At 34.2% G+C, this 12,029-nt stretch overlaps 1 protein-coding gene across 1 annotated transcript; it reads left to right on the forward strand.

The window, feature by feature from the left end:
- Positions 1-3,327: 3,327 nt before the first annotated feature.
- LOC136837658 (prisilkin-39-like) lies at positions 3,328-4,699 on the forward strand. The gene is made up of 3 exons (XM_067102532.1): positions 3,328-3,339; positions 3,968-4,583; positions 4,632-4,699. Exons 1-3 carry the CDS (start codon positions 3,328-3,330, stop codon positions 4,697-4,699), a joined length of 696 nt encoding a protein of 231 aa, XP_066958633.1.
- The last annotated feature ends 7,330 nt before the right edge of the window (positions 4,700-12,029 follow it).

Below are 12,029 nucleotides of genomic sequence, written 5' to 3' on the forward strand. Positions count from 1 at the left end.
ATATATATATATATATATATATATATATATATATACATCTATACACACTTATATATACATACATACACACACACACACACACACACATATATATATATATATATATATATATATATATATATATATATATATATATATATATATATATATATATATATATATATATATATATATATATATATATATATATATATATATATATATATATATATATATATATATATATATATATATATATATATATATATATATATATATATGTGTGTGTGTATGTGTGTGTGTGTGTGTATAATATATATACTTATACACACATATATTCATATATATATATATATATATATATATATATATATATATATATATATATATATATATGTATGTATATATATATATATATATATATATATATATATATATATATATATATATATATATATATATATATATCTATCTATCTATCTATCTATCTATCTATCTATCTATCTATATATATATATATATATATATATATATATATATATATATATATATATATATATATATATGTATATATACTGTATATATATTGTAGGTATATATGTATATATGGTAAACTCATCCATGTCACAATGTAACAAATGATCACTTCGTAAACATTTCTCTATGATATTCTATATTGTGTCCAAAATGAGTAAGAAGAAGTGATTTATGTCACTATATGAATAATTAGCAAAGTACAAAAGTATGATAAACTCCACAAGATAAGAAAAATTTATATATAAACTGATATGACTATGTCTGACTCTAAGAGTGAATTACTTTGTGTTTCCTGCTTAACTTGCAGACATCCATTGAGAAATGCAAGCAGCTTCTAACGTCAAAGATTATTAAGTATAATATAAAAAAAAAACATGCCTTGCTTCCTCGAAAATGGGAATCCCCTTTACATAGATGTAAATCGGCATATTTACTTATAGAGGCCATTAAGTAAGTTTCAATGAAATCGTAAGCTATTTTTGACTCAAGAACCACCACTGGCCTCATTTTACTTCATTTAAGTAGGAAAAAAATGTTGCAGTATTTTCATTTATAACATATTGTTACCAAGTAAGTTCTGCATGTGGCCTTCATATAACCCAAATGGATTACTAAGCTATTAATCACGAGAGAAAACCAACGCTGAGGAATATTAGTAGCCGCAGAGGAGCAGAAAAAGTAAGTAATTACCAGCATTGATTGACGCACTGGAACTGAAACTGAAAGCACCCATCAAAAATGTTTTCCGAATATATAGGTAATACGATCAATTTTCTTGAAGGTTACCATCAAGAGGTTTATAGAATTGAATGTCGAAATAGATTTCCATTTCTAGATGCCATATTTGAGAAAAGTGGCCAAACAATGACAGTTGGTTTGGCACCAAGAATGTATATCAATCTGCTGGGAAATATGCATTTGGATATGGGATAACGAGACGGACACTTTGTATAATGAATTACACCACGAATATAATAAACGACAGAGAAAAGCAAATAAAAAGTACCAAAATTCCAGGGAGAATACTAGACATTTAAGTTGAACGAAGATCATGAATAGATCAGAAGAGAATTTTCCGTCTTGCCAGCTGATGATGTTGATAAAGCCAAATTATTCAGGGAGCGGCATTTGTGTTGAGGTAGACATTAGAAAGCTATGACATATCCACGAGTAAAAAGAAAAAGAGGAAATGCATGTCAAAAGAATGGATGAGTTAACAATAACGTCAGAAAAAGAAGAAAGACAACGCTAGGCAGAACATGAATAAGATATATGAAAGGGGGTTATAGTAAGTGACAGGAAGACCTGAATATACTTGTTAAAGAATCTGCAATTTCTGAAGCCGAATCACTAAGAAAGAAACAGGAAATGAAAAAACTCAGCCTGGGAAAGAATCGCGGAAGGGATGATTTTAGATGAAACTAAAATGACATCTCTTATACTGCCCAGGCTATTTTGATGTATATGGAATGATGAAATAAATCCTGATGACTGGGAATTAGATATCCTATCAAAGGTAATGAAAACATGTAGTATTTTTAATGTCAAAACACACAGAAAATGACAAAAGGCTTAGAGATGGACAAGCTGGTTTTAGAAACAGGCAGGAGCTACAGAAATTAAAAGCTTGTGTTCAAATGCATTGCACAAGAGTGTATGGAATTTAAGTAATCCAAGAATGAGTAGATTCAATGTTAATGTGGGTCTAGTCAACTGAACTGCGATGTGATACAAAGAAATGTTACTTCACATATGCTGTTTACCTCTCTCAGATTTCCTACTGAAAAGTTGTCGTTGACGGAAGGGAGGATTTAGACTGGAGTAACGATACAAATCTGAAGGATTTAGAATATGCAGATTTTTTTAGGGAAAAAAATATAAGAGGAATATTAAGTGTTAGATGACAAGACATAGTTAGAAATGATACAATAAAGGAAATATAAATGTTCCATGTATAGATGAGATAATCATGAAATCCCATGGAAGAATAATACGTGATGGTGTCATCTAGGCTCCTTTGGGCACTAAAAAAGTAGGAAGACCCAAACCAAAGGGATGAAGATGACTGGAGACTTGAAGAAGATGACACACACACGAAAGGCACATTGACGGGATTACACGGAAGCTCTTTGCGTCACGCGGCGTTTAATTCAGTAATGACGATTTTGACGTCATTGTTCTCGTTGTTGCCGTCATTTTCATTGCTGTGGTTCCTGTGTTCGCTGAAGTTTTTATCAATAGAGATGAGTTTTTATACTAGTACAAATATGTAATTATTCGTTAAGCTAACTGGTTTCGTTAATATATCGGAAGGTTTTCATCATTATCATTTAGTCTTAATTAAAGAAATCAAATATCATATGGAAAACTCATTAAGAGGAATTAACACTGGCGAGTATAAGAAATAAGTATTAAAGTATTTAACTAAAGGCTAAAGGGTTTTTTCTTTCAATGCCGACATTGTCTTGCGATCGTATATCAACATATCTGATTGAGCTTTGGGAAATCTATGAAACAGTGCAAGTGGTTATACTCTGAAGGTATAATACCGCGTCATCACAAAAAAAAAAACCTTCATGGTTTACTTAAGTACAAAGGATAAATTTAGGCACAATGGTGACTTAAACGGCCTGAATATTCAGCTCAAAGATATCTGATCTTCCCCTCCTACGGATTCTGTAACATATTTTCCTCAATGTCGCGACCACAAATGGAGAAACTTTCTGGACTGTCGAGTATATGAGACAGGAAGAAGATTTGTGCAGCACACCCTCGCCCAGCAGTGGCCATAGACAGCATCAGCAAGCAACAATGAAGTTTCTGGTTAGTATAACCAAGCTATTATGTTTCGTAATCTTTATTGCTGAATCGCACAATATATGTAAATTACTATCCGGTAGTTAAATCTTAAAGCTGAAATATCGGTCGGCTTGAATATATTTTTCAGTATTTTTCATAAGATATTAGTTAGTACGTAGGATATCTCTCTCTCTCTCTCTCTCTCTCTCTCTCTCTCTCTCTCTCTCTGTGTGTGTGTGTGTGTGTGTTTAATCATATTCCATATATGAGCACGCAAGAAGTTTAAAGCCAAAATATTCACCGCATATCCTACACTGTTCTTCGTATTATCAGGTAAAATGTATAAATAGATTTATGTCATCGTCGACCGCAGTATGATTTATTCATATGAAGCAAAACCACAATGAGTTTACAAAGCTATTTTTATTATCAGTACTGCGGTCTATTTTGTTTTAATGGGACTCTTTTACAATTTTTTTTACAAAACTTGATAATAATTACACTTCACAATGTAAGTTTATCAAGAATACTTTGGAGGCCGAAAGGTATTCCAGAATGTCTAACCTTCTTAGCGAGCCTCTCAGTGTTCTTGTGATAAATAGAAGTCGTTCTTCTAGGACTCCAGTATAATGTATTGCTTATTGTATTTCAGGTGTTTGCACTCTTAGTGGCTTTTGCTTGCGCTTCTGAAATAGAGAAGCGAGAGGCAGAGCCAAGTTATGGAGGATATGGCCACGTAAGCTACCATCATCGTCCTTCCTATGGATATGGCTCTCTTCACTATCACAAGCGATCTGCTGATCCTGAACCTGAGGCTGAACCTTCCTATGGCTATGGCTCTTCTTATGGGTATCGTCCAGTCAGCTATGGCTACTCTCATCACTATCATAAGAGATCTGCTGATCCTGAACCTGAGGCTGAACCTTCCTATGGCTATGGCTCTTCTTATGGGTATCGTCCAGTCAGCTACGGCTACTCTCACCACTATCACAAGAGATCTGCTGATCCTGAACCTGAGGCTGAACCTTCCTATGGCTATGGCTCTTCTTATGGGTATCGCCCAGTCAGCTACAGCTACTCTCACCACTATCACAAGAGATCTACTGATCCTGAACCTGAGGCTGACCCTTCCTATGGCTATGGCTCTTCTTATGGGTATCGTCCAGTCAGCTATGGCTACTCTCACCACTATCACAAGAGATCTGCTGATCCTGAGCCAAAGGCTGAACCCTCCTATGGCTCTTATGGGTATCGCCCAGTCAGCTACGGCTACTCTCACCACTATCACAAGAGATCTGCTGATCCTGAGCCTGAAGCTAAACCTTCCTATGGCTATGGTCATTCCTATGGGTACCCTAGCTACCGTCCAGTAACTTATGGATAACTGCACCATCATCAAAAAAGATCTGTTGATCTAGAGCCAACAGTAGGACCTTCTCCCAGCTATGGGCACAGATATACTTGAGGCTATTTTCACCAAGTCTGCCTTCGCCCATCTTACCACTAATAGCCACAGAGGGGGATGTATAAGCCTATGGCTACATTAAAATTTCATTTGTGGATAGTTCATAAATGTTCCGAAATTGAGACGAAATAATAAAAAATGAACATTACATAAATAACTCTCATTGAAATGCTTTTCTATAAGTTTGTTACCAGAATTAATTGCCAAAAAGGATACATACTTTTCATTAAGAAATCACACTTTTGAATAGTCAAAATATTTTAATTAAGCTCTAGTTATAATATAAATCTTATGAAAGGTTATCAGAAACTATTATATGCATTAATTATAACGGAAGCAATAGAAAATCAAATGAAGAACTTAGCAGTTAAAGACATAATAGGAATACCCTACAAAATGTAAAATGATACAGGAAAGAAAATTGAGATAATCAATGCAGATTAAAATGTTAAATAAGACAAAGTAATCCCAAGCCAAACACATAAATTTACTATCATTGTTGATGGTGCAAATGACTTGTTTGTTTTTTCCCGATACAATTGTAGAGGACCCTATTAGGAATAGAGGGTATCAGGGTGGGAAAGACCGAATTTTAATTTATATAGTAATTATCTACATATTTGCTTATTAATGATATTCAGCAAGGTGACAAGATATTTTCTGCGGTTTATTACTCATGCAGTGCTAGTACCTCATTTATTGCATTTTTTTTTTTAGCAAACCTATTCATTGTAATCACTTCGTTTTATACATTTAATACCCAATAATTTTTCGTTTTTAAAGCATAATACCTTATAGGTCATATAGCCATTTATAGTGCGAAAAAAAGACCCTGAGGAATGTTAGCAGCTATAGTGGAAGAGGGATATACAGTGATCAACAACTTGTCTTTGCCTCACTTAAAATGAAATTAAAAGTACCCATCAAAATAACTGACAGAATATTTTTGTCCAATTCACATGAAAATCGAGAGGCTTTTGCAACTGAATGTCGAATTAGATTTGCAGCTTTAGAAACAATGTTTGATGAAAAGAGAAAATCAATGATTGTTTCTACGGCATCAAAAATAGATAGCAATCTGCAGGTAAAAGAAGTGCTTGGATGTTTGATCAGACCGAGATTTTTGATACTGCATGAGGCCTAGAATATAATAAAGAATGAACAAAAGCAAAAGAATAAGGTAGCCAAATTTCAGAGAAGAGACGAGGAAAGCAAGGTAGAATATGCTAACTACTAAAGCCTTCAAAGTGGAGTTACGATGCTGAAGAAGAGTTCAGAGAATATTTGGGCAAACAGGCTTATGGTTATTGACAAAACCATGTATTCAGCGAGTGGTTTTGGTGTTAGGGAAGACCATAAGATTATTAATGAAATAACCATGATTGGTAAATAAAGGAAATACTTGTGGCAAAGGATAGGTAAAATACAATTTCAGGAGAAGAAACGCAACACTGGAAGAGCCTTTTCTGAGGCCATGAACAAGAGGTTTGAGGCGATTTGATTTATATACCAGAAGGTGAAGAAAACCTGAATCTACCTAAAAATGAATTCATGGCTTTTGAAATGGAATCTATAGGGAAACTTCGGGTTGGAAAACACTAGGCTATGATAAAATCGCGGCAGAAATGATTTTAGCTGAAACTAAAAAAGAAAAAAAAAAAAAACATGATGTGCGACCTAGAAAGCTTTGCTTGATAACGAATGAGGAAACAAATCATGATGAATGGGGATTGAATATCATAGCCAAGGCTCCAGAGAAAGGCGATCTGATTGAATGAGGTAACTATAGAAGCATTGCAACATTGCACTTACATCAGTTGCAATGAAAACATTTCAATAAAATAATTCTTCAGGTGAAGAAATAGATTGAGAAAATGCTACATATGAAAAGGTGGGTTTTGTAAAAAGCAATATAGCACAGATCAAATATATGTGTGCAGCATCAATGGATTTTAAAAATCCCTTTTGATTGTTTCCTGACTGCTAGAAGGCATTCGTCAAGCCAGTAGTATGGACGATTTTGTTTCTATTGCATTCTCACTAAATGTGGAAAGTTAATTGAAATTATCCATGAAACCAGTTAACACAAGTTTATATTGAAGGTGTCTTGTCAAGAGAATTTGCATTATTAAGGGAATAATATTTCACCGTTGGTGCTCGCTCTTCTCAGACTCTGAATAAGCATCCGATACTGCTTTAATCAGCAAAACACTACACAATACAAAAATCTGGAACCCAAAATCTACTGAAGAAAAACAAAAGTATTGCATGTAGAGTATGCACAAAAGGATGAAATAACATGAGACTGAGAAATGGTTAATGAGGTTAAACCTTAAAAATATTTAGAAACAGTGACATAAAGTACAGATTATCATGAGTCCACATTTAATGATGGACTAGAAAAAGGAAATCAGGCAGATTGAAATTACATAAGAAGGTCACAGTAGGACAAGAAAACTGGGTAAAAATTTTGTCTGTTTGAGAATAAAGCTTCAAGAAGATAATGAGGGGGTCAGATGGCAAGACAGAGCTAGGTAAAAGAAGTGCTTGGATGTTTGATCAGACTGAATACTGCATGAGGTCTAGAATATTTAAGGTATCCAAATTTCAGAGAAGAGACAGGAAAGCAAGGTAGAATGTGACTAAAGCCTTCAAAGTGGGGTTAATGACCAAGAAGATTTCAGAGAATATTTGGGCAAACAGGCTTATGATTATTGACAAAACCATGTATTCAGCGAGTGGTTTTGGTGTTAGGGAAGACCATAAGATTATTAATGAAATAACCATGATTGGTAAATAAAGGAAATACTTGTGGCAAAGGATAGGTAAAATACAATTTCAGGAGAAGAAACGCAACACTGGAAGAGCCTTTTCTGAGGCCATGAACAAGAGGTTTGAGACGATTTGATTGCAGAAAACCTGAATCTAAAAAATGAATTCATGACTTTTGGAAATGGAATATATAGGGAAACTTCGGGTTGGAAAGCACTAGGCTATGATAAAATCGCGGCAGAGATGATTTTAGCTGAAACTAAAAAAAAAAAAAAAAAAAAAACGTGATGTGCGACCTAGAAAGCTTTGCTTGATAACGAATGAGGAAACAAATCATGATGAATGGGGATTGAATTTCATAGCCAAGGCTCCAGAGAAAGGCGATCTGATTGAACGAGGTAACTATAGAAGCATTGCAACATTGCACTTACATCAGTTGCAATGAAAACATTTCAATAAAATCATTCTTTAGGTGAAGAAATAAATTGAGAAAATGCTACATATGAAAAGGTGGGTTTTGTAAAAAGCAATATAGCACAGATCAAATATATGTGTGCAGCATCAATGGATTTTAAAAATCCCTTTTGATTGTTTCCTGACTGCTAGAAGGCATTCGTCAAGCCAGTAGTATGGACGATTTTGTTTCTATTGCATTCTCACTAAATGGGAAAGTTAATTGAAATTATCCATGAAACCAGTTAAACAAGTTTATATTGAAGGTGTCTTGTCAAGAGAATTTGCATTATTAAGGGAATAATATTTCACCGTTGGTGCTCGCTCTTCTCAGACTCTGAATATGCATCCGATACTGCTTTAATCAGCAAAACACTACACAATACAAAAATCTGGAACCCAAAATCTACTGAAGAAAAACAAAAGTATTGCACATGCACAAAAGGATGAAATAACATTAGACTGAGAAATGGTTAATGAGGTTAAACCTTAAAAATATTTAGAAACAGTGACATAAAGTACAGATTATCATGAGTCCACATTTAATGATGGACTAGAAAAGGAAATCAGGCAGATTGAAATTACATAAGAAGGTCACAGTGGGTAAAAATTTTGTCTGTTTGAGAATAAAGCTTCAAGAAGATAATGAGGGGGTCAGATGGCAAGACAGAGCTAGGTAAAAGAAGTGCTTGGATGTTTGATCAGACCGAGATTTTTGATACTGCATGAGGTCTAGAATATAATAAAGAATGAACAAAAGCAAAAGAATAAGGTATCCAAATTTCAGAGAAGAGACGAGGAAAGCAAGGTAGAATGTGCTAACTACTAAAGCCTTCAAAGTGGGGTTACGATGACCAAGAAGATTTCAGAGAATATTTGGGCAAACAGGCTTATGATTATTGACAAAACCATGTATTCAGCGAGTGGTTTTGGTGTTAGGGAAGACCATAAGATTATTAATGAAATAACCATGATTGGTAAATAAAGGAAATACTTGTGGCAAAGGATAGGTAAAATACAATTTCAGGAGAAGAAACGCAACACTGGAAGAGCCTTTTCTGAGGCCATGAACAAGAGGTTTGAGACGATTTGATTTATATACCAGAAGTTGCAGAAAACCTGAATCTACCTAAAAATGAATTCATGACTTTTGAAATGGAATCTTCGGGTTGGAAAGCACTAGGCTTGATAAAATCGCGGCAGAGATGATTTTAGCTGAAACTAAAAAAAAAAAAAAAAAAAACGTGATTTGCGACCTAAAAGCTTTGCTTGATAACGAATGAGGAAACAAATCATGATGAATGGGGATTGAATATCATAGCCAAGGCTCCAGAGAAAGGCGATCTGATTGAACGAGGTAACTATAGAAGCATTGCAACATTGCACTTACATCAGTTGCAATGAAAACATTTCAATAAAATCATTCTTTAGGTGAAGAAATAAATTGAGAAAATGCTACATATGAAAAGGTGGGTTTTGTAAAAAGCAATATAGCACAGATCAAATATATGTGTGCAGCATCAATGGATTTTAAAAATCCCTTTTGATTGTTTCCTGACTGCTAGAAGGCATTCGTCAAGCCAGTAGTATGGACGATTTTGTTTCTATTGCATTCTCACTAAATGTGGAAAGTTAATTGAAATTATCCATGAAACCAGTTAACACAAGTTTATATTGAAGGTGTCTTGTCAAGAGAATTTGCATTATTAAGGGAATAATATTTCACCGTTGGTTTCTCTTCTCAGACTCTGAATATGCATCCGATACTGCTTTAATCAGCAAAAACACTACACAATACAAAAATCTGGAACCCAAAATCTACTGAAGAAAAAACAAAAGTATTGCATGTAGAGTATGCACAAAAGGATGAAATAACATGAGACTGAGAAATGGTTAATGAGCCTAAAAATATTTAGAAACAGTGACATAAAGTACAGATTATCATGAGTCCACATTTAATGATGGACTAGAAAAAGGAAATCAGGCAGATTGAAATTACATAAGAAGGTCACAGTAGGACAAGAAAACTGGGTAAAAATTTTGTCTGTTTGAGAATAAAGCTTCAAGAAGATAATGAGGGGGTCAGATGGCAAGACAGAGCTAGGTAAAAGAAGTGCTTGGATGTTTGATCAGACCGAGATTTTTGATACTGCATGAGGTCTAGAATATAATAAAGAATGAACAAAAGCAAAAGAATAAGGTATCCAAATTTCAGAGAAGAGACGAGGAAAGCAAGGTAGAATGTGCTAACTACTAAAGGTGGGGTTACGATGACCAAGAAGATTTCAGAGAATATTTGGGCAAACAGGCTTATGATTATTGACAAAACCATGTATTCAGGAGTGGTTTTGGTGTTAGGGAAGACCATAAGATTATTAATGAAATAACCATGATTGGTAAATAAAGGAAATACTTGTGGCAAAGGATAGGTAAAATACAATTTCAGGAGAAGAAACGCAACACTGGAAGAGCCTTTTCTGAGGCCATGAACAAGAGGTTTGAGACGATTTGATTTATATACCAGAAGTTGCAGAAAACCTGAATCTACCTAAAAATGAATTCAACTTTTGAAATGGAATATTTTCTGGGTTGGTAGGCTATGATAAAATCTGATTTTAGCAAACTAAAAAAAAAAAAAAAAAAAAAAACGTGATGTGCGACCTAGAAAGCTTTGCTTGATAACGAATGAGGAAACAAATCATGATGAATGGGGATTGAATTGCCAGAGAAAGGCGATCTGATTGAACGAGGTAACTATAGAAGCATTGCAACATTGCACTCATCAGTTGCAATGAAAACATTTCAATAAAATCATTCTTTAGGTGAAGAAATAAATTGAGAAAATGCTACATATGAAAAGGTGGGTTTTGTAAAAGCAATATAGCACAGATCAAATATATGTGTGCAGCATCAATGGATTTTAAAAAATCCCTTTGATTGTTTCCTGACTGCTAGAAGGCATTCGTCAAGCCAGTAGTATGGACGATTTTGTTTCTATTGCATTCTCACTAAATGTGGAAAGTTAATTGAAATTATCCATGAAACCAGTTAACACAAGTTTATATTGAAGGTGTCTTGTCAAGAGAATTTGCATTATTAAGGGAATAATATTTCACCGTTGGTGCTCGCTCTTCTCAGACTCTGAATATGCATCCGATACTGCTTTAATCATTCAATACAAAAATCTGGAACCCAAAATCTACTGAAGAAAAACAAAAGTATTGCATGTAGAGTATGCACAAAAGGATGAAATAACATGAGACTGAGAAATGGTTAATGAGGTTAAACCTTATTTAGAAACAGTGACATAAAGTACAGATTATCATGAGTCCACATTTAATGATGGACTAGAAAAAGGAAATCAGGCAGATTGAAATTACATAAGAAGGTCACAGTAGGACAAGAAAACTGGGTAAAAATTTTGTCTGTTTGAGAATAAAGCTTCAAGAAGATAATGAGGGGGTCAGATGGCAAGACAGAGCTAGGTAAAAGAAGTGCTTGGATGTTTGATCAGACCGAGATTTTTGATACTGCATGAGGTCTAGAATATAATAAAGAATGAACAAAAGCAAAAGAATAAGGTATCCAAATTTCAGAGAAGAGACGAGGAAAGCAAGGTAGAATGTGCTAACTACTAAAGCCTTCAAAGTTTACGATGACCAAGAAGATTTCAGAGAATATTTGGGCAAACAGGCTTAATTAACAAAACCATGTATTCAGCGAGTTTTTGGTGTTAGGGAAGACCATAAGATTATTAATGAAATAACCATTTGGTAAATAAAGGAAATACTTGTGGCAAAGGATAGGTAAAATACAATTTCAGGAGAAGAAACGCAACACTGGAAGAGCCTTTTCTGAGGCCATGAACAAGAGGTTTGAGACGATTTGATTTATATACCAGAAGTTGCAGAAAACCTGAATCTACCTAAAAATGAATTCATGACTTTTGAAATGGAATATATAGGGAAACTTCGGGTTGGAAAGCACTAGGCTATGATAAAATCGCGGCAGAGATGATTTTAGC

The sequence above is a fragment of the Macrobrachium rosenbergii genome, chromosome 59 (genome assembly GCF_040412425.1).
Source record: "Macrobrachium rosenbergii isolate ZJJX-2024 chromosome 59, ASM4041242v1, whole genome shotgun sequence".
Classification (NCBI taxonomy): domain Eukaryota; kingdom Metazoa; phylum Arthropoda; class Malacostraca; order Decapoda; family Palaemonidae; genus Macrobrachium; species Macrobrachium rosenbergii.

Bases quoted from the DNA above. Each gene is read 5' to 3' on its own strand.
- LOC136837658 (XM_067102532.1), top strand. The intron at 4,584-4,631 runs GCTACTCTCACC...CTGAGCCTGAAG, and splicing joins GTATCGCCCAGTCAGCTACG to CTAAACCTTCCTATGGCTAT.